The sequence below is a fragment of the Colletotrichum fioriniae genome, assembly GCF_027942845.1.
Source record: "Colletotrichum fioriniae strain IMI 355084 chromosome Unknown scaffold_1, whole genome shotgun sequence".
Classification (NCBI taxonomy): domain Eukaryota; kingdom Fungi; phylum Ascomycota; class Sordariomycetes; order Glomerellales; family Glomerellaceae; genus Colletotrichum; species Colletotrichum fioriniae.
The window spans coordinates 5,133,761-5,159,968 of record NW_027076837.1 but is presented as its reverse complement, the minus strand read 5'-3'; the positions used below and the strand labels follow the sequence as shown (position 1 = coordinate 5,159,968).

The 26,208-nt window shown below is 50.5% G+C and overlaps 7 protein-coding genes across 7 annotated transcripts; 2 read left to right on the top strand and 5 right to left on the bottom strand.

Annotated features, from left to right (window-relative positions):
• Window positions 1-1,628: 1,628 nt before the first annotated feature.
• Window positions 1,629-2,168, top strand: N0V96_001307 (uncharacterized protein; the record flags this gene model as incomplete). Its single annotated transcript, XM_053192051.2, has 1 exon — window positions 1,629-2,168. One exon carries the CDS (start codon window positions 1,629-1,631, stop codon window positions 2,166-2,168), a length of 540 nt encoding a protein of 179 aa, XP_053050659.2.
• Window positions 2,169-4,029: 1,861 nt separating this feature from the next.
• Window positions 4,030-5,131, bottom strand: N0V96_001306 (uncharacterized protein; the record flags this gene model as incomplete). Its single annotated transcript, XM_053192052.2, has 2 exons — window positions 4,030-5,029; window positions 5,127-5,131. The coding sequence occupies 2 exons, from the start codon at window positions 5,129-5,131 to the stop codon at window positions 4,030-4,032; spliced, it is 1,005 nt and encodes a 334-aa protein (XP_053050660.2).
• A 1,568-nt stretch (window positions 5,132-6,699) lies between these two features.
• Window positions 6,700-7,270, bottom strand: N0V96_001305 (uncharacterized protein; the record flags this gene model as incomplete). The annotated part of the gene is made up of 2 exons (XM_053192053.1): window positions 6,700-7,032; window positions 7,100-7,270. The coding sequence occupies 2 exons, from the start codon at window positions 7,268-7,270 to the stop codon at window positions 6,700-6,702; spliced, it is 504 nt and encodes a 167-aa protein (XP_053050661.1).
• Window positions 7,271-10,766: 3,496 nt separating this feature from the next.
• Window positions 10,767-11,012, bottom strand: N0V96_001304 (uncharacterized protein; the record flags this gene model as incomplete). Its single annotated transcript, XM_065756202.1, has 1 exon — window positions 10,767-11,012. One exon carries the CDS (start codon window positions 11,010-11,012, stop codon window positions 10,767-10,769), a length of 246 nt encoding a protein of 81 aa, XP_065615442.1.
• Window positions 11,013-16,670: 5,658 nt separating this feature from the next.
• Window positions 16,671-19,256, top strand: N0V96_001303 (uncharacterized protein; the record flags this gene model as incomplete). The annotated part of the gene is made up of 4 exons (XM_053192054.1): window positions 16,671-16,940; window positions 16,997-18,914; window positions 18,992-19,122; window positions 19,179-19,256. 4 exons carry the CDS (start codon window positions 16,671-16,673, stop codon window positions 19,254-19,256), a joined length of 2,397 nt encoding a protein of 798 aa, XP_053050662.1.
• Window positions 19,257-20,081: 825 nt separating this feature from the next.
• N0V96_001302 (uncharacterized protein) lies at window positions 20,082-22,283 on the bottom strand (the record flags this gene model as incomplete). Its single annotated transcript, XM_053192055.1, has 2 exons — window positions 20,082-21,962; window positions 22,017-22,283. The coding sequence occupies 2 exons, from the start codon at window positions 22,281-22,283 to the stop codon at window positions 20,082-20,084; spliced, it is 2,148 nt and encodes a 715-aa protein (XP_053050663.1).
• Window positions 22,284-22,397: 114 nt separating this feature from the next.
• N0V96_001301 (uncharacterized protein) lies at window positions 22,398-23,776 on the bottom strand (the record flags this gene model as incomplete). Its single annotated transcript, XM_065756201.1, has 4 exons — window positions 22,398-22,566; window positions 22,627-22,899; window positions 22,954-23,443; window positions 23,503-23,776. 4 exons carry the CDS (start codon window positions 23,774-23,776, stop codon window positions 22,398-22,400), a joined length of 1,206 nt encoding a protein of 401 aa, XP_065615441.1.
• Between the last annotated feature and the right edge of the window lie 2,432 nt (window positions 23,777-26,208).

The window sequence follows — 26,208 nt, the reverse complement described above, 5'->3', positions numbered from 1 at the left end:
CTGAACCCGCGAGCACTCAAAGCAAGTGGAATCCAGGCCACCGTATAAACGGCACTGGTTGTACATCCAATTGCCGTCAATCCTGCCAACCTTGCGTTCGACGAAAGAACCACCAAACCGAGGACCAGGCCCCGACTCGTGCCCGAGCCAAATGCCAGGAGCATCTTGGCCTGAAAGTAATCAGCCACATACTAGAACGGGAACGGTATAAGTTGTACGTACCCCACTTCAAAACCCCCTGGTTTTGATCATGTACACGTTGAGTTGCGTAGACATGAATGGGGAGGTCAGTACCGCCTTGACAAGCGCAGTAAGTATGAAGATCGGCCGAAGCGAGGGAACTGGATAGAACCGTTAGTTTCTGGGAAAAGCCCAAGGTAGCGAGCTTACACTAAAGCGCCAGAAATAGCGAGTACGTGAGTAAGGAAATGCATCTTCTGAAGTCGAGTATTGCAATGCTAAGAAATGGTTGCGATTTTGACTGTAATGTTCTGATGTGGTAAGACGGCTGCTAGAGGGAGAACTTGGTTGGCCTTTTATAGATCTGCACGAGAAGTTGCTGCTGGCCCTTCGCTGTGTCTGCATCTTCCGTCAATCTCACGAATCGTATCCCAGTTCACACAACTGCGTCATGTCTCTAGGATTCCGTCTTTAGGCCGCCTCTCATAGATCATCTTGCCTGCTATTTTTTGTCCCCGATTTTCCTCAAATTACTATCATTCAAGGTTTACAGAAGCAGGCTGGTGATTCACCCGTCCCCCCTTTGCCAAGTTGGATAGATAGAACCCTCCGCGAGTTCCGACAGTTATCTTGAAAGTAAAAAATAACAAAGAGCACGGATTAATCGAACTATAATAGATGGAGGACATTGAACCCAGAGGATTTAGTCTTTTGAGGCACTGATTTAATATGGCCTGGCCGTTTTGACTACTGGCTTTGACGAGGATGCAGGTCACCCGACTATCCTTTGAGAAAACTAACTCCGTGACTTAGGAAATTATGGTGCGTTGAGATTGGGTGAGGGTTCGACGTTAGGCGAGATTCGAGTCGGGAATACGACAGCCTGGGCAGAAAGGGAATATAATAATCCGGGATGGAAATAGATAGAGCAGGTCTGAGGACGGTTTGCTTGAAGTACGGACTACTCCGTATGGTCGGGTGAGTTTAGTTAAGGTTGGTATGGTGCGGTGATACATAGTCTCGACTTCGACGTTCTTGAAAGATTGCGGCCCTGCAGAGACAATAGGATTAGAGTTGAGCCTATTGATCTTTAGATTAATACGAGGCTCAATTCTAGTAATGCCTTGCAAAAGACAAGACTGTTGTACTAGAAGTTGAACTCGGTTTCGGACTGCCGAAGGAGAAAGTCTTTGAAGTTGAAAAGTTGAGCTTTCAATTGATGAAAAACTTTGATAAATGAACAATCAAAAGAATAGTTTGTAATGCACCCGGGATTTTTAAACTACCGGACATCTAGTTTACTCTGTACTACTTAGATAAAAGATGACCTCCCACCACCAGTCCAGCAGAGAAGTGAGCTAAACATACATGCTGTCTTGACAACCTTTTTCCTTGCCTATTACACTTAGAACTTCAGAACTAAACTTGTTCGTCCACTCTTTATAAAAATGCATCATCAACCTCTTGCAGTTATCTTTGCCGCCACTGGCTACATGCTTGGCGCCTCTGCTTTTCCTACCGACAGACCTTTGGTCAAGATGGATGTCGCCAACTCGGCCGTCCCCGTCGCAGATGAAGTCGACAGTCTGAACTCCATCGACAAGCGGGCTTCCATTTTCGATATCTGCTTCAAAGGCTACAATCCGCCTCCCCCCATCAGAACCGACAACTTGTCCCGCTTCCTCAATATCGAGGCTGCTAGGGGCGTAGCTCCGACCAACTGGGAACAGGCAACTGGCAATCGACATGTCCAATTCCAAGCATGGACCACCGACAACCTTGGGCAATTCCGTGGCCGCGTCCGCCTTCGATTCAACCCGCTGTTCCATATTAGCGGCCAAGAATTCCGATGGACCGTCAGCTGGAGACGTGGAGGCACTGAGGGTTGTGTTCGTGGCGGTACTATGAGTGTCCGAGACCAGGATGCTGATTTCAGCTTCGATATCGATTCCACCATGGAGTACTTCTTCACGATTGAAAGAACCTAGATGGCTTGGCTTTTTCCTGGCGCACTCTTCAGTCGTTCCTCAACGACCCTCAGTAGAGGCGTATCTAGTTTTCTTAGAGTCAAAGACGCGGCTTCAGATTCATTTCTCTTGGACCTACTGTAGTGTTAGGTGTTGGAAGTTGGAACTCTTCGAGATACGTGTAACTATGTATAATCATTGTCACACAGGCCCTTTGCTCCATTCTCTTATTCAGGCCCTTCTGGGAAATCTTGACGCGCTCCGTGACGGCTGTAACTGGCTATAACCTCACACAGACCCACTCATTTTTCATTGACCAGACGAACTAATCTGTTTCGGCGCCGGGGGCGAGGTGGGCACCCACAACAAGATCCGAGTCCGATCCACGGCAGGGAACACGTCTTACAAACTTTAAACCTCTAAGCCACATGCCCGCCTTGCAGGTTCGCGGAAGCTCAAGTGATTTGTCTTTTGCAAAAGTGGCTTCCTGATGATGTTCGGAATTCACTCCCAAATTTTTGGGTATCCACCTTGATGAAACTGGCATTTGGAAGAGCTCGCAAAGCGTGGGAGGCCGACACATGACGAGGCAATCAGCTGCGCCGACCGGCCTCTCGGCATTGGGAATATCATCTGAGATTGGAAGTAAAATGTATTCTCTCAAGATACTCGAGAGGAAGCCGATTGAGCCGACTTACCCGCATGAGCGGAATTTGTGCTGCTTTTCTTGACAGGGATGAAAGCATCGCATGGGACTAAGTCTCTGAAACCAGAAATTGCGTTGATAGCGTTGCCGAAAATCTACTGAAAATTGGTTCTAATTGTATCGAGTGAGATACCGGTCATCACATAGGCAAAGATTTGGGTGACTTTGTTATGCTCTCTCAATAATTGAGTACACAATACCCAAAGAACCTCATCCCCCACAGCAGGCAGAGACTGCCGTTTAAGAGGGTCACAGTCTCCAGTCTGTTGACCGTCCCATCTTTATCTAAAGTACAGTGCGCCCTAAAACATAACTTGGCATTGTGGCTGTGAAAAGAGCAGCAAACAAGGGAGAGGAAAATAGTACCATATCTTGTTTATATACCAAGTATGCTTAGCTACTATTATGAGCTTTTGCTTTGGGCCTTGGCTCTGCGCTGGGCCAACTCCATAAACATGCCGTGTTTGATCATCTGTAGGCTTTTCCTCTAAGCAGCTCAATAGACTGAAAATTCCGAGGCGTCGATTACGGGAGTAGAATCTGCCAATAGGTCATTATCTATGGAATGCATTTACTCACACCGGCCGTTGAGACTTTGCAGGGGCTTGAAGTGCTCTTCTGTGAACGAGATGCTTATTCGCTGATGTAAGTACGAGAAGCCAAGTTCATGGAGAAAGGAGGTGAGTTTAGAGCCCGGTGCAACTGAATTAGACAGGACATTGCGCCTTGAAGTGATCATGTTCGATTCTTTGAAGTTTCGGGCCGTCACTTAGCTCCTGTTCGCAGGCCATAACATCCACAGTCACAAGACTTTCCAACCCTTGAAGCCACAATGTTTTTAAAACATCAATAGGAGGATTGAACCGGCATGTATCAACTTAGTCATTGATCGTCATTAGACATATTATGCCTGTGAGTTGGATCTTTCTCTGTATCCACCTTAAACGCTCGAGGGACGCATCTTTCTATGAGATCTGGTCTGAAGTCTCACAACTGATGGTCGTCACGGCAAAAAATTTCGGTAGAAGCTGATCCGATGTATTCATCTGCCGTATGGAGACCAACGGGGTTTTGCAGTGGTCCATGAAGCTACGCTGATCACTTCTACGCAGTAGATGTTGTCCAAGACAAAAGGTCCTTTCGCTTGCGAGTGAAGCAAGGAACTTCGTTCCGTTCTCAAGACTCCTCGTTATTAACCCACTCATGCTGATCCATAAACTGGGCCATGGTTTTTTCCACCATCGGTGCGTCATGAACCTCGTCTCCGATCGCGCGCAGGTTAGCCGCCAGCTCCTCGGTCGGCTCCCAGTCTAGGTATAACTTCACCAGCTGTCGTGTCACGCCTCTATTGCATTTCGGGCACAGGAACCTTGGCGGGTGCTTTGGCGCCGTGCGACAGGGCGCAAAATACGCAATGCACATCCAGATGGGTTCATCCTCCTCGGCCTCGTACTCGAGCTGAAAGTTCAGCGCCGCGGAGGTGAGCGTAGGCATCACCTTCAACGCGTTGGCGTAGGCATCGATGAAAGGCGCGATATGATCGTCGTCAGGCTTGCAGCGGAAGACTTCTACAGGGGTCATGCGCGCGTAGGCGGCCTCCTCCACGAAGCTGAACTCTTCGTTGTGCAGATCCGAGTGGTCATTATTTGTGCTGGAGCTGTGAGTATAGGGCCGGTGGTCAGGGCTGCTGTCTGCTTTTTTAAAGTACCAAGTTCCTGAAGGGGAAGTGGCGTGCATGTTGATGTCGAGAAATCTGAGGTTGGGCCATGATGTCTTGCTCAGGCCCTGCATAGGTCGGAGGAGGGAGTCGTCAAAGGAGCCGGTAACACTCAGATCTACGAGATTTTGTGAGAATGCGCAGATAGCAGAGCTCAACGGGTCTGGGACTCCGGGCTCATGTAACGCTGGCGGCATTGCCCTCTCGTTCCGATATCGTCTCTGAAAGAACTCGAATTCGGCTTTCCTCAGTGACGGCAACGACAGCTCCCGAATAGCCTGTGCTGCTTCATTTCGATTGCTGATTCGTATTTCGTCGAATCTCTTTTCGTCGTCGTTCATAAACAGCTTGAAGCGTTCCAAATTTGGCATCTTTGAGGCAAGGAGGATAGGCACCTTGGGGTAGGTGTTCCGGTAGCCATACCTCTCCTCTGGTTGAATCATCGTGAGCTGTTTGATTCTCGCCAAATTTGGGAGTTGCCGGCATTCTCTTAGTTCAATGAAAGAATGCAAGAACCGACCCTCGTATATCCCGTCCTCCTCAGGATACATCTCACCCCATGGAACGTACTTGGTTGGCCATGGCGTGTCAGAAGGCGATTCTGGGTGATTTATAAATAACGCGAGGCGACAGCTGATTGTCTCGGGATCTTCATCTTCCCACCCGCGAAGAATCTGGAATAGAGTTCTTATACCATTGCTGTAGCACTTGTCATTGATGAGCCGTTCTTCGGGCGATTCCGCTCTGTGGGATGCAGCCTTATCGTAAGGCGGAAGAGTGATGGTGACGATCAAGCTGGTGAGATGATATCGCCTAGCCGGAGTGAGAAGCTCAATGAACTTCGGAAATTCGTCGCTGGCAATCTTCAAAGATCCGAACGTGGATTTTTCCACGGCGGCTTGTAGTCGACGCGAGACTGTGGCTATCGGAGCGATGGGCCAGATTGGTCGCATGCGCGTATCATAAGGCTTTAATGTTGCTTCGGGGTGCTGCTGCGGTAATAGATAAGAAACAATATCATCGACCAATTCTTGAGGAAGTGTCTCCATTTCGATGTGGTTGAGCACGATGATGCATTGATGGCGAGGTCAATAAGAAGCTGCCATGACCTCAATAGCTCCGGAGGAACATGAACTCACCAAACCCCTCTCCGGCTTAGACCCGATATTCCCTAGGCAGCCACGATTTGGCCCGCGCTCCAACCGCACAAGGAGCGCCTGTAAGGAGCACCCCAGCAATCGATAGGGGGCCCCCTATCTAACTTGTTCAGGTATATTCTCAGGTCACGTGGAAGTGTGGCTGACATCGGCCCATGGCTAGTGCCGCTGTGTAGCCTGGGGACTGCTCAAATAGGTCAAATGGAGTGACCCTTACCGAGGGATGCCTCTTACCAGAGCTCCTACAAAGAGAAAATCCTGGGGTGAGATTGAAGCTAGGCTTTACTGGGTTAGCTCAGGCACCCTGTCTTTTTTCTCATTACATCTTTACGCAGTAAGCACATAACATCAGGTCAACGAGTTCTACTAATGTTGGATTAGCAAAGCTTTAATCGTTGCATGTCATCTTTGATTAATTTATTTGTGATTCATTAGCTACTACCTGATCCTTTTTCCGCCAAATCAATGACTCTAACAGCCAAGGTCATTTTTCTTCTCTAATCATGCTCAACACAGGAAAATGAATTCCAGGTATGATAGCCACTACATGTACTTTACTTTCGCCGCAAAAGCAGAAAAGTCTCTGCTGATTACTACTAAGGGTTGAGGACCTGATCTTGAACGTCTAGTAAGTCGAGTTGCCTTCCCCTACTGATATTCGGATCCGCGGGCCGTACCGTATCAACCAAGACCTTGACGTGACGCATAGTGGTCCAGGCCCACTGCATCATACCAACTTGGTGCTCTCGCCAGCAACCATACATTTCGTTGCATATGACGGCATCGACTTCCAAGATCCATCGTAACTGCAGGGAAGTAGTAATTCAACACTGTCTGGCGAATCGATCGGACTGGTTGATAATCATACACCTGAAAACACCATTCGCAAGCTACTGTCAAAATTCCGAAAAGGTAGACTCTTATTTATACAGCCGGACTGTATCGTAAGCTGAGGGCTAGTATAAGGTACGCTTAGTCGGAATCGTCTCCGAGTTGCTCGTCCTCGCCACCTGTGGACCCAGCGAAAGCTCCAGATGCCTTGCTGAAAGCAGCCTCACGCCTCTTCTCCAGCGCCTCAGCATCTCCCTTGATGCTTGCAGGGGCCTTGGCAATCATGACCGCAGAAAGCTCCTTGCCCGCAGCCTCGGTCTTGGTGACGTTCTTCTTCACGAGACCACCGACCTTCAAGCTCTCAAAACGAGCCTGGTTCGATACCATGGCGTTCAGTTGAGTCTCAGTCAGATCGACGATGGTGTTCATCTGTCCCAGAAGCTTCTTGGCTTCGTCTTCGGAGGGGTTGAAGGTCTGTTATTGATTCAGGTATTAGTCCCAGTAGTCGCGTGACAGAGACGAAAGGAACCCGAATACTCACCGAGTAGTCCTTGATACCCTTGTTGATCGTGCTGACAATCGAGTTTGACTTCGTGCCTAGCTTGATGGCATCCTTGTAGTTCATGTCATTGCCCTTGCCGAGAATCTTGATCGACTTGTTGACCTTGCGCTCGATGTCGCTCAAGCTCTTGGAAAGATCGGCGAAAGACATTTTGCTAGTTTTGTATTGACTGTGGTCAAAGTTGCTTCTGAGTTGTGTTGGTAATTTGAAGTGCTGTTGCAATGTGAGGATGATGATAATTCTAATTTACCGCTGATTGCAGGCGCAACTGAAGCCTTTTTATCATTCATAGGATCAAATCATCGTGATTCACATGCCGTTGTTTACCTCGGACCACATACACTTCTGTCCGTCCAAAAGAGTAGCTGACCCCTAGAGCATGAACCAAACACATCTGGGGGAGCCCTGAGCTATGACGTGTTCAGAGAACCTCAGCTTCAAGCGCCCGGCGATTTGGGAGCTGTGGCCCAGGGTCTGGCCCCGAAACATGAAACGATGCGGAGGCCGCCCAGCGATCCTCCGCCTCTGATGAGCCCCCGGACAGAGCCCAGGGAAACTCTTTGATGGGTCCTCTTCCGGCGAGACGTCCCGAAAAACAGGTTCAAGACATAAACTGCCTTTCCCGAAGACAATTATGCGAACATGAAAGGAAGTGTGATGTGCAGCAGTGACAGGAAAGATGTTGGGCAGGGATTTGTCGATCATTCGGCCGGCGGTTGACATGCATCGCCCACACGGCCGGCGATCGTGGCATTAGTCTTTGGCAACTATTATGAAAAAACATACCGAATCCTACCCCACTGTTTCCCCAGCGCCGACAATTCGTCGAATTGCCCCAGGTCATACAGCCTTGTCGTTGTTAGCATGAATTGTTAGTAGGATGCTTCCTTGGCTGTGGCGGGGCGTGGGCGTTTCTCTCTGTAACCAGAAGCTCATTGCCTCGGCCCGCTGGAGACAATTCACGTGGCTTCGGAACTCAAATCTATCTTGCACCCATTCAAGTAAACAACACCACGTGCTCGCCGACGGCCTGTTTGAGAGTTCACAATACGCAAGGCATAATGCAGTAGTAACATCTAATTCGAGAAGGGTATCAGCATGAAATTCTGCTGCGTGCCGGTTGCCTGCGCGATGTATCAAAGCCCCAATGGATTCTTATATCCTTAGTTAAGGATGGTCCGAGTCCGAGTCCGAAGTCCCCTACGTAGCGCATACACTCATCTTCGGACCGGTCTACACCTTGCAGTCGTAACCTGCTTTCGTGCCAAATTGATCGTTGTGACAATCAATTACTGTCCTACACGAAGCGACCACAAGAGGAGGCTTTGAATATGTATTCATAAGGTTGATGAATCCCGGAGCGGAGAGATGATTGCGAAGCATTAGAAGATGGCACTGCCATACAATCGTTGAACTATTTTCATAACAGGTAGTTGGGCCAGTAAATCGATAAATACTTGGAACATTGCGAAGTGATTAGGTCGTCAAAACCCAATGATTCTTAGGAGTTTAGGACCTCAAAATTTCAAAACTTTGACGATTGAAGAACTACTAGTAATTGAGTCCTTATGTTCTCTTCTGTTGGCTCTGGGAAGAGTTTCAAGGAATGCAAAAGCCACCAAGGACAGCATAATTATCAGCGGACGGAAGTCTGAGGCTCAGCAACTGAGCTGGTTGGAACTAACACGTCGCGTAAAAGTCTATCAATCTATATCCTGGGTGGACCATAGTGCTTGCAGCTTTCTCAGTGAGGGCTCGGGACTTAGGTTAGACATCTAAGCTTAAGTGTTGTCTGGTCCAATCCAATTGAGTCATCTTTGACAGTTGAGACATGAGTTACTTCGACTAATTGTAGTCAGAGGACAAGTCCCCTTGATCTATCACGCCCTATTATTGGTTACCTAGTCTGCGCGGGGACACAACCTCAACGGCCTGGAAGCTTACTTGTAGAGGTCAGATTTAAGTCCGCGGTCCGCTGTTTTCCTTGCATCAAAACAACAGTTGGATTCTTGTGCCGCCAATCTCCTGGTCCTTGGCCTGTACTGAGAATTCAAAGCAGCCTTGCTTTACAGGACAATATGTGTACATGTTATTCAAATTGCCACACCTCGAGTCCGAAGTCCTAGATCGAAGGCTCGAGAAGAAGTTAGGGTTGTTGAAAGATGGTAGCGTCCGACCTCAGTAAGCTTCAATGGAATCGCTTTGAGATAACTAAACTCTACTCTTGTAATTGATTCTGTTGACATATAGCAAGCAGCATCAACTTGTCTATCTCTATTAAGACCTATACCGACTCTCTCCTTTCTTAGTGAATACCCCACGATGAAGGTGATGTTCGTCCGCGCCGATTTCCGTTTTCGTACTCGCGATGCGAGAGCCCTTGGTGGGGCGATGACCAGGGCCGGGATCCTTCTGACAAATGCCGGGGATCGGAGCACGTGCAATAGCATGGCGGGGTAGCGAACGCCGGTTTGACCCAGGCCGGCCGAGGCAGTCGAACGTCGCGTTAGCTGTAGACAAATGATGGACGGCCTTGCGAGCGCACTGAGTCAACAACATGCGACTTGTTTGGTGTTCTAAGGCGTTCATCAAATTGCCTTCGAGCCATGAGCTCTGCAGCAGTCAACAATCGCACAACACAAAAATTGGCGAGCGCCTAGGTCTTTTTGCTAGCCTATCTGGTGGAATTCAAGGCAGCAGTCAGTAGTGTAACGTACTTACCAGAAATGTTGCCTTACTCCACGTGCACTAGTTCGTGAACTCCATCAACCTCAACTCAGATAGCCTATTTGAAGTTCAATCACTGATTTGAGATGCGAGCACGCCAAATCTCGTTGACTCAAGCCATATGGCAATATGAAGGTGTACCACCAATTGCCGTATCTATCTCGATGGCATTTCTATCGAATGGATGATTAGGAGACCCTCAGGATAAGGTGAGGCATTTGGTGACAGGAATCTAGACTACTGTTCAATAGAGTGGCTGGAAACCCATAAGTGGTGGGCTAACATTCGTTCCTTTGAGATGGGATACATTTGGGAAGAAGTCAATGGAGCACAGGGTAGTTCGTGTATTGCAATGATACCGTCTACTTTGTTTGACCCAGCTAAGATATATCTAGCAATTGTACACGTGTACCAACGACCCCGTATATTATGACAATCGGAAACCATCTGCGAGCTCTGGAAGCCCCAATCATTCCAATCCCCCACGGTGTAGCCTGCCATAGATCCAAGTTGGGGACGTGTATCTAGCGTTCAACTTTGTGTTCGCAATCCACAATACTCGATGTACTGAAGCGACTGGAAATGCCAAGATTTCCTTCAATCCGACTTTGGTGGTCGGGACGAGACTCGGAGTTATGCATTGCCACGGCCATGTCTAGCAATGAACTGGGATAGTCGGCGTGGTGCTATGCTACGAGAACCGAATGCGGTGAAGGTCGTTGAGCTTTCTCCGTCCGACTTGTGTGATGGGACGGGAGATCCACATATCCAGCACAACTCATGTTGTGTTCTGATGCTTGAGCCTGGAGAATGCTGCTGTAGCCACCTTCGAACTGGAATGGGGTTCTTCTCTGAGGTTCCGCGACGGTTGCTACCGTGGTCTCGTGAATGATGTTTCTTTGAGCTTTCTTTAAGGTCATCAAAAGTTGACGTAGATCCCTCGGTAGTTGGGAGAGTCGCCCCAGAAACCGCGGGGCCGGCGGCCGTTGAAGTCTTTCCAGTCCCGTCTATACTCCTTCATCTTTTCCTTCTTTCTCTTCTCTGATACTCCACGTTCCAATAGGGCGTACCACTCGAGTTTCTGGGCCATTTCGAGGCTGGCGACGTCTCGCTCCTCAATGGCAGCCTCGGAAGGGGTGAGTTCTCTAGAACACCCGCAGCCCATTGTGATGACTGATTTGCTTGGTATATGGATGAGTGGAGAGGGCTTGCTGCGGTGGTTAGGGACGTGAGAAAGGATTGAGATTGGAACTGATGACTAGCTGTGCTGTGAAAATTTCCTGATCAGATTTCTGATTGAGGGATGGAAACGGAGCCGGGAGTTGGTGTGAAGAATCCGCCAGGTCAATCTGAGTGATTGGGATGGGTGGTTTAGCTGGCTAGCATGAATGAATATCAGCAGATGCCTTTGACTTATACATCCTGAAAGAGCAATCTCCGTAACCTGTATGGTTAGGGTTCTCCCTCACGGTGTTCATGAAAGCGCCCACTTTCCAAATATCGCCTTTCTACTGTGGTAAAGGAAAGAAACAAAGTTGGCAGGCAGACACTCAGAACCCCGTTCATGGCAAGTTCTACATCTCAAACGCTTACTCTGCACGGTGCTGGTGGACTTTACTGCCGAAGATCTTTTGGCTCCATGGTCCAGATGCCCGTATTAATTTTGTGTGAGAACCAATCTATAGTGAGGATTCTCTTGTCTTTTCTTGGCATCACTTTCTTGTGCCCTCATTAATGACACTTGCTGAATGCTCCAAAATCTGATGAACAAAGCACACTCCTTTCCGCCTTTTTGTTTGACCATGTCATGAGAATTGGATTGAAGTGGAAAAGTAAAGTCACCCGAGAGCTTTTATATGTATCATGAAGAGTCTCCCAGTATCGTGCCTCGATAAGTCCATCTAATCGAGTGGACTGCCAAACCTGTACCTCAAGTGAAGGGGCTTAGGAAGACGACTTTTGGCGACAGACAAGGTAACGCCGGTCAACAGCAACCCTGATAGGTCAAACGCCGTTGTTGAATGGCTGTCTTGGAGGTTTCAAGCACAAGTCTTGAACTCTATGGAAAAGCTTGTAGAAGAAGGTGGCGCCGGAAATACCGAACATCAACAGCCAGGCAGAAGCTTCTCCCACATGGTGCACGTGATGGTCTTACAATGACTATCCGCAAGACACCTCGCACTTGGGAGCAATCGAATCGTCATAGAAGCATTCGTATGAAATTTACTCGTAGATTCAGGACCTGCAGCAAGGGGCAGAGCAGTAGGGTGTTGATTACTTCTATCCCACCAACAGCGGAGCGAGGACGGTACAAAGGTGTACGTATATGATCAGAAAAGTGACGAATACAACGTTAATTTGTTCCCGTTCCTGCCAGATACTCAAGTCAAAAGAATCATTGATTGAGGGGAGTTGAGGAGGACAAGTAAGGTACTTAGATCTTTGTGTGGTTGTCCTTCTGCAGCTGATGCGATATCTCGACTCTGCGAGCACCCCAGCTATGGCTCGAAAAATAGCAAACGTACTAGATTTTGCCCATGAGAAGACGACATCAAAACTGAATTCTGTTAGTTTTTCTTTTCGCCCTATGACTTGAGGTACATCAAGTCAAGCATTAGATCACAATCCTAATCTGAAGGCCACATGAGAGATCGCGCGGAAGCATCTCAGCAAGCCACATCCAGTAATGGAACTGTAGGCTCTCATGCATTTCAGTGTTGCGTGGACCGAGGGTCTATCAGGCAGAGTCATTTGGCAGAGGCGCGGCTACGTTCTCATTCGAGGACGTCAATCTATACGACTTTCCACCGAGAACAAGGCTAGATCTACGAGCGCTTGAACACGATGATAACAATTTATTGAAACATACATCATGCAGAACAAGCTAGGGCTTGGAACGAGTGGGAAACAGCACTATCTCAGAAGAACACTGCAAAGCCTGTGTATCAAGTCGTTGGCTAAGGCAAGGTAGCTGCTTATGTATAGAAGCATATTGAAGAAGATCAGATTGAACAATTACCTAGAGACGATCAGATGATCCTTTGGTTCACGGTGGCTAAATTGCAAACGCCGGTGCAGGATTTGGTGAAAGTGAACAAACATGGCTGCGTAAATAGTTGAAAGAAGCAAAAGTTTTAGCTAGAACATTTGCCATTGAGATTCATGATCGGCGTGCGCAACGTTACGTGGATGATAGTTGAATGTGGTTGGGTTGTTGGTGTAGGTAGATAGGTACTAATCACTAGCCTTGAATCCTTCACCAAATCGTTGTCGAGGCTCGTATACCTGCTCTTACGGACAAGACCGAGCTGAACGGGTAGAAACCCGATCAAGTGTGTCTCGATCCTGCAACCACCAGCATGAGGTTGGCTGCGTTACTAACGGCTTGCCTCGGCCGAGTGGATTGTGGCGGCACCTAAAGGAACCTAACATGTCATAGATCAGCTCTCAGATGATAAGGACTAAGCTGCCATTCGCCTGAGCAGGTTCACCCGAACTCACGCCACTGCCGTCTCTTATCCCAACTTCCAACATACTTGTACGCCCCGCAACTTGCCATTGGATGTTAACCGTGCCTATAGATACGACATGTCACCGAGAGACAAGGTGTCGCCCGCAAAGTGAGTGCGTCGGCTCCATCAAGAGACCCAGAGGGAGAGACCCAGCGTACCAGCCTGGCGGAAAGCTGCGTGGGGTTAATGAGTGACCACCAACGTACCAGGCTGGGATTCCCTATCTCTGGGTTTGCCTGCTACCGCTTGCCAGATGGCCAATGAGAAAGGCCCATTTTCTTGCAATCATCAAGACATGCCATACTCTTTGGTTCTTGAACTGACCTTCTGCAGGGCGGTCCACAAGGCTAGGTAGGCCGCATGCTTTTTCGGGATGTCACTCACCTACCCGAGATACCGAGGAGACGCTGCATCTGTCCGGATCAGAATGCATGCTGGCTGCCCACCCCGCAAAAGATATTCTGGAATAAGGGTTCGGCGGCCGGGTATCACGGATGGAGCTCTCGCAACCTTCTTCGCCATCTCGCATGCTCGTGTCCCGGAAACCACGCGAGGTGGTGGCCAAATGCATCCATTCAATGTCTAGGTTGCCCACATCAACAAGCCCATGTCTTTTTGCCGCAATGGAAATCACTACCAGCTATGATCTGAAATTGCCATGTGAGGAAGGTACCTCCAGGCGGCATTGACGAGTGCTTGAATAAGCAAAATTTATCCCAATTTAATTGTTTGGTTGTCGCCCAGGGTGGTGTTGGGCAGTCGTGACACCGTGCCACCGCGCGCCACGCCGTCTTTTCCAGCCAGCGGGGACCTGGGGAAATGACAGGAACTTTACGTACGAGAATCCGTAATTCCAGTCGTTCTCGATAACCTTAAACTGCTACCGAGGCGCTGGAGAATCTGTTGTAAATAGACTGGAGGAAGGGGGTCAGTAATCGATGCTGCGGCGGTTTGTTAGGCGAAACACATCGCTTGCCTCCTGTTTGTTCCTTCGCGCGATGTTTGCTCGTCAAGTTTGTCCAATTGCTGTCCGTTGTGCTACAGTGAGAAAGACGGTGAGACAGCTGAATGAGAAAGGATGCCGAGGTTGCTGCCGAGTCAGTTGCGCCGATTCGCTGTTCCTGGATGGATGTGCTGAATGAATGACATCTCCCATCTTCATCACCAACGCAGGAATACCGATACAATCAAATCTGACCACAACCGCATTTCCAAGGTCCTTTTGCGACGGACTATCGCGTGGGGCGGAGGTCACCCATCAGGAAAGTCTCCAAGCGCAGTCGGACGAACCAACCCTCTCCAGCAGCTCGGATCTCGAGCGGCAGGCATCCTTCAACCGTGTCAACCCAGAAGGGCGCGCCTACGGAGCACAGAGGGACGTTTGTCACGCTTTCAGAGGGGCCATTTGCGGAGGGAACGAAGGGGTGGGAGGGGTCTCAGGAACTTTTTGTTCATCCACTTGTGTCCAGAATGCTCAACTTGTCAGTGCTTGTGTCATTAACCTGACAGCCTCGAAGCCAACTCGACGCAATGATTGGCCTTGCTGCCGACAGACCATGACATGGGTGGCATCATTTGCCGTCTTTTCCGACGTCCTTCCCGAACAGTGCAGATTGTCGCTCTGTTCCCGTGTCTCTGAGTGGCCAGCATAGTCGGAACTCGCTTCTCCAGCTCTTCTACTCTCGCGTGCCCTTGCAGGGATTCAACTCGGGTGATTAACTGAGAAAGTCTTGGCCTCGAAGGCTCGAAGGGGGACAACCGCGCTAGGCAGGCATCATCCTCGGACCCCAAGGTCCCTTTGCTATCGGCAGATCCACTGAAAGCAGGGCCCTTTTGCATTGAACGACTTTTTGTCGGAGGAGTGGCGACGCGGGTTGGCTAGCTCGCAGCCACCAACGCGTTGGTCCTATTGCCCTTTTCCTCCTTTTGGCTCTAGCGGTCGAGCCCGGGGTACGACTTGCGGCTTCTGGCGATGCTTCCCACGCTTCCCCGACCTTGGCCACCCGTCTTGGACATTGCTTGAGTTGCTTGAGATGTGCTTGGCTGCCATTCCCTCTGCCACACCCGGCGGCACCCTGCCCTCCCGCGGTGACTACCTGCTCTTCTCGTGCTTGGCGCCCAGCTCCCTTGGCGATCGATCCGGGAGGCGGCTCTTTGAATGGCCTGTTGAGTGCGAAACCACTCACCTTGAGGGGCTCAACTCTCGCGCTCTTGTCAGTCTGACAACTCTGATGTTTTGCGCCCCATGTCGTCAAGTCAATGTGCAACGTTGGCGGCTGGAATATGGGAGGCGGCGGTGACCGGCGGCGCGACGGCGGAGGAGGGTAGCGGGATGGATCAATTGCCAACGCCCCCCAACGCCATTCCCGCTCAAACGGCGCTCAATGGCCCTGGCCTAACCATCGAATGACAAGAGGCCTCTTGGTCATTTCTGGGAGGCGGACAGGCTCCGCGACCGCACCGTCGAACAGTACGTGAGTACCTAATTTGTTCCAGTCACCGAGAGAGGCCTATCAGGGGGTGGAGAAGAGACGGGCGGAATGTGTCCACCCCCAGAGCACCCCTCCACTCCCACAATCCAGCCTGTTCCTCCTCGAACTGCTAGTTCGTTGCTTGCAGTTCTTCGGGTGGTCCTCATCTGCGAGGGTATCGAAGTATCGAACGCGGGTTGGCGGGTTGGTCGGTTGACTCTCTGTGCCGTGGTATCCTATCAAACGGCACGATCACACCTCTTACGAGCAACCAGAACCATCCCTTCCCACCCTTCTAGACGGTGGCAAGGAAGGATAGACCCAACAAGAGTCCTCTCGAGATGAACGATTGGTGCATATCAGGGGCGATTTCGTTTATCGGTCACGTCAGTGCGTCTGTCAAGGACAAGCTACCGCCCGTTCCACGGCTCCATGTGTGTACACTCCACGGAGACACACACCCTCCATCTCGTCCAAACAAGCTTCCGCTTGCATCCAGCGCAATATCTACATACATTGTAGCCTTTTCGTATCGCCCGATGCTCCGCCAGGGGTTGGCCCGCTTCGCCAACGACTGACTCCATTAGGCAGGTCAATATCTCGGCCCACTGGTCGCCGATATGGCAACCGATCATGGAGTCCATCGACGAGGCCCTGGATGTGCGACGCATCTAAATACTACCCGACGCGCTCTCCCTCGTTGTGCTCGATTCTGGTTTCTTCAGCCCACAAGCTCTACGACCAGAGACTCCCCCCTTTGAGTTCCATTCTTTTGAGGACTCAGGGTGCAACCCGAACGCAACACAAACCCGGCAACCAGTACCTGAAAGATTGCCAACCATGGCCTTCAGCAAGTGGAGGGGCAAGGTCGGAGAGCGGCCCATCGTGGTCGACGCCGTCTCGACCGGCGTCGATGCCAACGGTCTCGAGACCGTCAACCCAGACGCCGAACTCAAGAAGTTCAAGAAGATTCACAAGTGGGATCCCTTTTTGGACATTGACAAGCTCGATGCCGCCGACGCCGCCGTCCAGTCTGGCGACTACGAGAAGGAAGCTGCCGTTGAGGCTGCTCTCCACGAGGACTCTCCCTACCCCGAGGTCCGCGCTTCGGTGAGTTTATTCAACGTCCCGAGTCGACCAACGGGCGCCATGACTAACATACTCAGGTTCAACCTTTTGACGACACCGAATTGCCCATCAACACCATCCGTGCCTGGGCGATTGGTGCTATCATGTGCACACTCATCGCCGCCTGCAACATTCTCCTCGGTCTCCGTCGCTCACCCATCATCATCACCTCCACCGTGGTGCAATTGATCTCCTACCCCCTCGGCTGCTTCTGCGCCAAGGTCATCCCGGAGATCAAGTTCAACCTCTTCGGTAACGAGCTCAACACCAACCCCGGTCCCTTCAACGTCAAGGAGCACACCATCATCACCATGATGACTGCTGCCGGTGCCACCGCCAGTTACGCCATTGACATTCTCCTCGCCCAGGAGATCTTCTACAAGCAATACTTTGGCTGGGGTTTCCAGATCCTGCTCATCATCTCGACCCAAGCCATGGGTCTTGGCATTGCTGGTATCCTGCGTCGTTACCTCGTTTGGCCCGCCGCCATGGTCTGGCCCGCGACCCTCATCACCACCACCGTCATGCACTCACTTCACGACCACTCGTCCTCAGATCCCGCCCTTACCAACGGCTGGAGGATCGGTCGCTACAAGTTCTTCCTCATTGTGGCTGCCGCTACCTTTGTCTATGAGTGGATTCCTGAAGTGTTTGCCCAATTCCTGCAGATCTTCACCTTCGTCTGCTGGATCGCCCCCAACAACGTTGTCGTCAACCAGGTCTTTGGTGGTCAGACTGGTCTCGGCCTCATCCCCATCTCCTTCGACTGGAGCACCATTTCCGGTTTCTTGCTCTCACCCCTGCAGACTCCGGCTTTCGCCATTGCCAATGTCGGTGCCGGCATCATCATCATGATGATTGGCTGCATCGGTCTTGCTTGGGGCGGACCCGAGTTCTACCGCTACCTCCCCATCAGCGCCAACTCCAACTTCGACCACTTTGCTCAGCCCTACAACACGAGCCGTATCTTGACTCCCGACTTCACCTTCAACGAGACTGCATACCAAGAGTACTCTCCTCTCATCCTGGGACCTGCGTTCTCCCTGTCCTATGGCATGGGTTTCGCTGGCCTCATCAGCACCCTTGTTCACGTTGCTCTCTTTTACGGCCGCGACATCATCGACCGCACCAAGTCTGCTTCTAACGAAGAGGCTGATATCCACCTCAAGCTCATGCGCCGTTACAAGGAGGCCCCCGAGTGGTGGTTCGCGACCATGTTTGCTGTCAGCTTTGCCTTTGGTATGATCGCATCTCAGGTCTGGAACACTCACTTGACCTGGTGGGCATACATCATCTGTATCATTATCGGAGCCTTCTTCATTCTTCCCGTCGGTATCATTCAGGCCGTCACCAACCAGCAGACCGGTCTCAACGTCATCACTGAGATGATTGTCGGTTACATGACGCCCGGCCGCCCCGTCGCCATGATGCTGTTCAAGTCTTGGGGTTACATGCTCTGCTACAACGGTCTCCAGTACGTGTCTGACATGAAGGTCGGTCACTACATGAAGATTCCTCCCCGCACCATGTTCGCCGCCCAGACCTTCGCCGTCGTTTGGCTGTCCCTCGTTCAGATTGCCTCTTACAACTTCCTCCGTGGTAATATCGAGGGTGTCTGCACTTCCACCCAGGCTCAGGGTCTTACTTGCCCGAATGCCCGCACTTTCTACAACGCCAGTGTCATTTGGGGTGTCATCGGTCCTCGCCGCATGTTCGGTGCCGGTCAGCTCTACTCTTGGGTCAACTATTTCTGGCTCATTGGTGCGGTCTGCCCCGTCATTCAGTTCTTCCTCGCCCGCCGCTACCCTCGCAGCATGCTCCGCTACGTCTTCTTCCCCGCTATCTTCGGTGCTGCTGGTATGATCCCTCCTGCCACCACCTGGTGGTTGGGACAGTGGGTTATTGTTGGTCTCATCTTCAACTGGTGGGTTCGCAACCGCTTCTTCGGCTGGTGGAGTAAGTCTTTCCCCTTTTGTGACTAGTGCCCCATTCGGACTAGTCATTGTCATCACGTGTGCTAACCCAACTACCAGCTCGTTACAACTACGTCCTCTCCGGAGCTCTCGATATCGGCACCGCTCTTTGCATCGTTGTCTCTGGACTTGCTCTGGGTCTTTCAAACACCTCATTCCCTGATTGGTGGGGCAATACGGTGCCATTTTCCGTACGTTTATCTCTTTATTTGCATTCAATAGCCTCGATTCTAACTTGTCAAACCAGAACTTGGACGCAGATGGTGCCGCCGTCACAAAGATTCTACCCGACGATGGTTCCACTATTGGACCTACCCACTGGTAACTGGTCAAAGAGTGTAGCGAGTGGAAGGAATTCGCTGCGAACGTCAATGAGCAGCTTATATCGTAACTATGTTAGCAACAGATATCAGCGACTATTTAATTAAACATGCTTGGATCACTGTTGTTGGTATCATCCGGAGTGACATGTCCATGGGCACTCCATTATACTACCTTAGATTACTAGGTCGGATTTGAACAGCGTTGATGATTCAATTCTTAAGTGGATACCCAAGGTAAGCGTCTGACAACAAGTTCTAATAGCCGGCCACCTGGTCTCCGATTGCATCTATGTGAGTAAGCCGGGAACTTAGGGACGCGTCGCTGACGTTGCGGTACAAATCTCTTCGTCAAGATGGCGTTGGCTGACCTTACTGGCTTGCTACTTGTCACCCGTTGTGGGTGTTTTGTCTGGAATGTGTGCTGACTTCTGGATGGACAACCAAGGTGTCCAGTAACAGCAAGATGCTGAGTGGACCACCAAAATGCACAAGCTGTCGCAAGAATGGTCAGTGAGACGTCACGTTGCTCAGCAAAAGGTGATCGATAATGCACCGACGGATTGTCTAGTCATGGCTATCTAAGGAAAATAGCACTCTTGGTAGTCCTGAAAGCTTCATGTGTGGCAGGAGTGAGTTGTGTGGACATCAAGATGAGGGCGATGTTCAGTGAGTAAGTAAAAGGACTCAGCCGCGAAAGATTATTTGGTTTTGCTGATTTCATGGTTGAACTCACCTTAGCATTTCACTTTACGGGGATGTGTTTCGGAGAGCATTATGAATGAGACGAACGATCTTCTTCTGCAAAAGAGAACTCTATAACAACAAACTTAAAACATCAAACGTTGCTTCTTCTTCAGAGGTCCCTCAAATTCCTCCTCCTCGGTCTTGACCTCGATCTTCTCCTCATCCGCCTCCTCCACCTCTACCTTGACCCCGCCACTCTCCATGTCTACGTCCTCATCTGCTTCTCCAAAGAAGCCACACGGAGATGCAGAATGTTCTCTCTTGACGCCGTGACTGCCATCGTTCGCGGCAGTTTTGCCAGACATGGTCACTACCCTGCCACTCTGCCACAACAAAAGCCAGATTCGGTATTGTTCGGGCGCCGTGCCCTTCAGGATCCCTGAGGCGCTCCCCTCAGCATGGGCTGTGCCCTTCACGAAGTACTGCGGGGCTTTCGCCAATGTGAGCTCCGATACAGCTGGGAGGTCCAGCTGAGGCATGGTGCCGAAGTCCTTTGGTTTCATCTCCCCGACGACGTTAATATCGCCAATGATGACGAGACCGCACCGCTGCCTCGTCAGGAGGACGTTGAGTCGGCTCCGTTTCTTCGTGAACCCGGGACCAGGTTGACGGGCCTTGGTGCCCATTACGACGAAAACAATGTCGTTTTCCCGCCCCTGGTACCCATCAATGGTCGATGCGGGACTCATCGTGGCGAGCTCGGGGTAGTGCTTCTGTGTCAATGTGCTCAAGAGTTCCACATTCGACTTGTAAGGCGACAGAATCACCACCTTCGAAGCGTCAATGGACTTCTTCTTGACAAGTTCGGATACCATGTTAAGGGCGGTGTGAATCTGATCGCGAGATTGTTTACCGCCGTTGACGTGATCGATTTTCACGACTGTATCGGGGCAGTGCACGAAGATTGGCGCGAACTTGCCTTCCGCCGGGGCGACCAATTCCGGGAAGCGCTCTCTGAAGAAGCTCTCCAGACGATGGCCAATTTCGAACTCCGGCAAGTCAATGTTGCAGCTGGGCGCATATTTCACTGGTATGGATGGATAGATGACTTTACCGACGATGTCGAAAAGACCATTGGCCATACGAAGTTGAAGGCGCATACGGTAGACCAAATGTCCGGATGCCATCAAGAAGCCCTGGGCTGACACCTGTCCATCGTTTGAGAACTGGTTGTAAACGTTGCCAGAGGCGTCGAGGCAGTGATCATTAGTTAGTACAGTGGGTGGGAGCTGCTCCGTATCTCCGCCACAGAGAAGAGGCAGCATCTTGTTGCCCCAAGCGGTCGCTAGGTCACCACGGTCCATGTTTGCCGCCTCATCAATGGCTACAGCTTGCGCTTTCAACCACCAACGATTGTACACCTCTTTGACAGAGACGCACAGGGAAGGCGTGGTAGCCAGGATATCTGCCATAACGACAAGTTGATCCATGGCGGTGGACAAGATCTGATTATGGGATGGAGACGCGTTGGAATACTCATCCCAGGTGATGTTGCCAGTGGCTACAGCTCGAAGGCTGGCCCAGTCCTGTCTGGTATCGATGTCGCGTTGAAGCTGGTGCAACGCCTCCTTATCATCTTTGTGGAGGTCTCGGACAGCAGGGCAACGCAAGAGCACTAAGAGCCAAAAGGCCACGGACAACTCGAGGCACCAGGGCGCCGCGCGATCTTGAAAGCGAGGAGCAGCCATGTCTCCAAGACGAGGGTCTTTCAGCAGAGCTTTGAACGCGGCAAGCTCGTGGTCTCGCCTGTATCCACGCAGTACCATTCGATGGCGAGCTCGCGGCGTGCTCTCGGGAAGATTATCGTTGTATTGCAGGCAAACTTGACGGGTTATCTTGTCGATGCGGACCGCAAAGTTGGTAACAGCCACATTGGCAGGCGCCGTACAGAAAACAGGACCGAGACTATACTCCATGGCGAGTGTGGTCTTCGCCATGTCAGTGGTCTTGCCATAGCCCGGGCCCTATGGGACAGTCAGTTTTCACTTCCTTTGGACAGAACAGGGAATATGACCTACTCCTGTGATGATGGCGATTCCCAGTAGAACATGGCGACAAAACGAGGGCCACCGTTCTCGATCCTCCTCCAGGCTTATGCTCGTCAGAGCCTCCTCGTAGCGGTCATTTTTTCCGGGCAAAAATGAGACCTTGGGCAGACGACGGAAAGAAGGCGGGTTTTCGATGATTTTGGCGGACGCCACGGCCTCAGTGAGACCGGTCACACCTTCGCCTTCAACTGCAGGACCAGGCTGCATCATCCACTCCGCGTAGCCTTGCCCACACATTGTGAGTTGGGCGAGATGACTACTTTCGGACTTCGGTTCATTCCACCCGTCGACAGCAAGGATCTTGCGCTCTATATCGTCTAGGATTCCAAAAAATTGGAGGGTTACGCAGCTCTAGTGCGCCATCCCAGCCGCATTGGCATCCGCTCGACTTTCGAAGCTCATGACCTTGCATCGACTGCCGGGCTCATGGGAGGGCGGGATTGACACGGAAAGAACGGCTTCGGACTGACCACGAGGGTGAGGCTCGAGAGTTTGGATGCCGCTTGCGTACGTCTTGAAGCTACATCGCCTAAATATAGTCAGTGCATGAGGGTGAGATGGATTTCCTCAGCTGACTTACCAAGACCCAGAGGGCTTCTCGTCGTCCTCGTTCTCCCATATAAGCAGAGAAACTTTTTCGTCCAAGAGTCTCTTCCATGCAAGCCTGAACTGATCCATGAAGTCCTCGGGGAGAGGAAGAATGACGTAGTAGATACTCTGGCGATCAGGATCGTGAACGAAGTAGGCGCGTAGCTTGACACCAGCGACAAGTTGAGCCTGCTGCCACAAGAACAAGTTGTCCTGCAGCAGCGATTGTGTTGTAACGGTCAACATGGAGTTGGCGTCCTTGAAACTGATGATAATATTAGTATTGTATGAAGGCACTCAGTTCTATCTGTAGCCATACCTGTGGACGGAGTTGAATGCTCTCGTCCGCGGAAACTTGGCCAGAAGCTCTGCGCAGCGTTCGGGATCGAAGTTGTGGGCATCGCCGTAAGGGTAGTCGAAGGGTTGCGGCAGGTTCTCGAAGCTGAAGTTCTTGTGGATGTGAACCGGTTTACCCTTTCTGATCATGAAAACATGAAAGGTTTTGCGGCGAATGAAGTCGGATAGCGTGACTCCATGAAGAGAACCGTTCTCGTTCACAAACTTCTCAAGCTCGGGCTCCGACTTGTTGATGTAGGCCATACCCAAGCCTTCGACCGAGACTCTGTCGTTGTCATCCACGTCGCATGAGAAGGTGATGATTGTCGTGCCAGGACCCTCTTGCAGCGAAGGGAATCTGCTGAGCAGTTCGGGAGACGCCTCCTCAAACTTCTGAGTCCACTTCTGGCGGTGAAATCGAATCCCAATCTCGAGAGTCGGAAAAGGATCGTATGTGCTCCCATTCTTTGTGTCTAGACAGGCCAATGTGTTAGTGGTAGTGTATATCGCATGGCAATGATGGGATCCTCACAGTGGAAGCGTACACCGGAACCGTTGTCCTCGTTATCTGTGCCGTCTGGGAATTTCAAGATGAGGGCGATGTGAGGATCGAAACCGTCATTGGTTTCCACGCGGATCCTGGCTCCGATCGATATGCCACTGTCGTTGCGACCATGCGACGCCAGAATAGGACCTGACAGGTCGCTCAAGAAGATGGCACACTTCTCCATGCTGGTCGGAGCGTAGAACCGTGACTTACCCTCGGCAGGCCTGTCCTTGGCATCCTTGGTCTCGTTGGAAGGCATGCAGACCTTGCTTCACTCCAGGTTAGCTAATTTCTCGAGAATTGTTTCCGATGAGATGACTTACCAACTGTGAAATCTATGTTTCTCATTCGCCAACTTCGCCACCTGCTACCTACTACCCAAATCCCCGCCTTGGCCGTACCGACACGGACTCTTTCGAGTCGCCTCGTTTCTCAGAGAAAACTATTACTAGGTAATAAGAAAGTGGTGATCATGGATCAACCCCTGAATTCTCTGAGTCCGGTTTGCTTCACGAAAGAGTTCGAAATCTGTTGGCTGTTAGCTTTCTGATTGTGTAAACACCCTGAAATCCGAATTCAACTGCGTGGGGGGCGATCGCGTGAAATTCGGGTGACCGGTCTGCGTGGAAGAGAGAAAAAGAAAAAAGGAAGATTAACTCGAGGTGAAGTTCAGCTAAGGTACCTAAGCTAAGGTAGGTAAGTTAGGCGGTCCGCTTCCGCATGGTGGGCCCTCGTGTCTCCACCTTAACTACCGACATGTTTAGTCAATCAGAGACCTGGAAATTACCCACAATATAATAATTTTGCCAAAATTAGCCGCACCCTTACCATGGTAAGATAATTATACTGGCTTTGCTGCACCTGCCCGGACTCCCGTATGCCTTGTTTGGCCAATTTTCCAATGAGTAGGGGCATGCAGCTGCGCAGAGGATGACCTTACCGCCTGCAGTTACATTCACTTGAGCTCGATGAAGGGCGGACAAGGCGTTGCAGTGGCTGATCAGCGTCTTGGAATCTGAAAGCGCAGCTCTTGAAGGGAATGCACTACGAGACCTATTTGATAGACTGACTGGGGAAACAACTTGTTTCTATCGTATCTAGTCGTCACGACGCTGTTCCAAGGACGCCAACTCGATATTGACCGTCACAACGCAGTCGCTATTCCAGGACAGACAGCTTATACATGTACTAATAAGCTCAACTCGTTACTACTTTTACACAGCCTATTTCGTTATGGTATAAAAGTAGAGTAGCAAAAAGACATTTTACCAAAGAGGATATACGAAGTGAGTAGGTATGTGTGATCAATGTCTCTATGTTAAGTATCTTCCTATCTGCTATCTCTGGGCCTGGGATCTCTGTGCTTCGTGGTTCTGTCCTTTTATGTATTTTCTCGTAGCGTATTCTACTATGTATAATATGTAAACTTTGACGTAATTTTGGGGTGGCGGCAAGGACGATCTCTCCTTATAGGTATTATGTGTCAAGGTAGTCAGCATCCGGAAGACGCTCTATGGTCGATATCGTGCAGAGATGACCTGAGCGCGACACCCTTCAGACGGATAGGGTTCCGCCTGGTACTATATCAATGTGAAAGAAATAAAAAAGAACGGGTATCTCTTGTTGAATGTCGCTGGCCGCGGCGCATTATTCGTGATCGCGGAAGGTGCCAATAGACGGACAAAAGTCCAGCCAGGTAATGCAAGCAATTTCAGCCCAGCAAACCCATGTAGGCTTTCATACCTCGAGGAGAGACTACCAAGGCAGCCATAATCAGGCCTTTCACTCATGAAGGCTAAAGCCACCACACTCGGAGCCGTTACGGTAGGTAAGGTATTGCCAGTTACGAACTTTGATAAGAGGTAATACCCTGTGCCTTCCACAGGAGGTTGACTTAGACAGTCCCTGTTTGATGAGTGGGTTCCTTGTTCCGACTGGCGAAATCTTTGACGAATCAGAGACCTGAAGAGAATCCACTGTACTCAGCCCTGGTCCCTCCTACCTGGATGGTAAGTTAAACCACAGTATGCGCCGAACTCTTCAGTCACAGGTAAACTTCTTCTAACGTCCATCTCAACCACGGCTTCATACTTTACCTAAGTTGGTAAGGTAAGGCAGGTTGGGCCTTACGAATGGATGTCTCCAAGTTCCAGAATCCGACGAGCCTCTAAAATTCCAGCAGGAATTGCTTTCTGCTAGACTCATCATTCAGTCATTAATCATAAAGAACCCCATGCCCCTATCTCTTTCCTATTTCATGTTCCCAAATACCAACTAGCTCCTTTCACTTGGCCAGCGGAGGGACAAGTTCGCTGATAATATCTCACAGTGCCATATGCGGTACTACAGCACGCTAGCGCTTCCGTTCCTCTCTACGTATTGGCAGTTCTGATTCGTGTACCAAGACAAAAGCATAAATCATTGACGATGCATGTGCCCAAAGGTACGTATGACGCTGGAACTAGTCTCTTCAGATGGCAACCCAGTACGTGTCACATCATTAAGCCATGTAATCTATCCATATATCAACACTAGGAATTACTTCATCATGAGTGGCATGCTATCTTAAGGATTCTCTTCAGTTTTGAGGATAAAGTTGCGAACCTTTAAGTAAGTCCAAACCATAGGCCATCTTTGAACCATAGCTGGTTTGGATCAGAACACGGAATAATGAAAAATGCTTGGACTGCT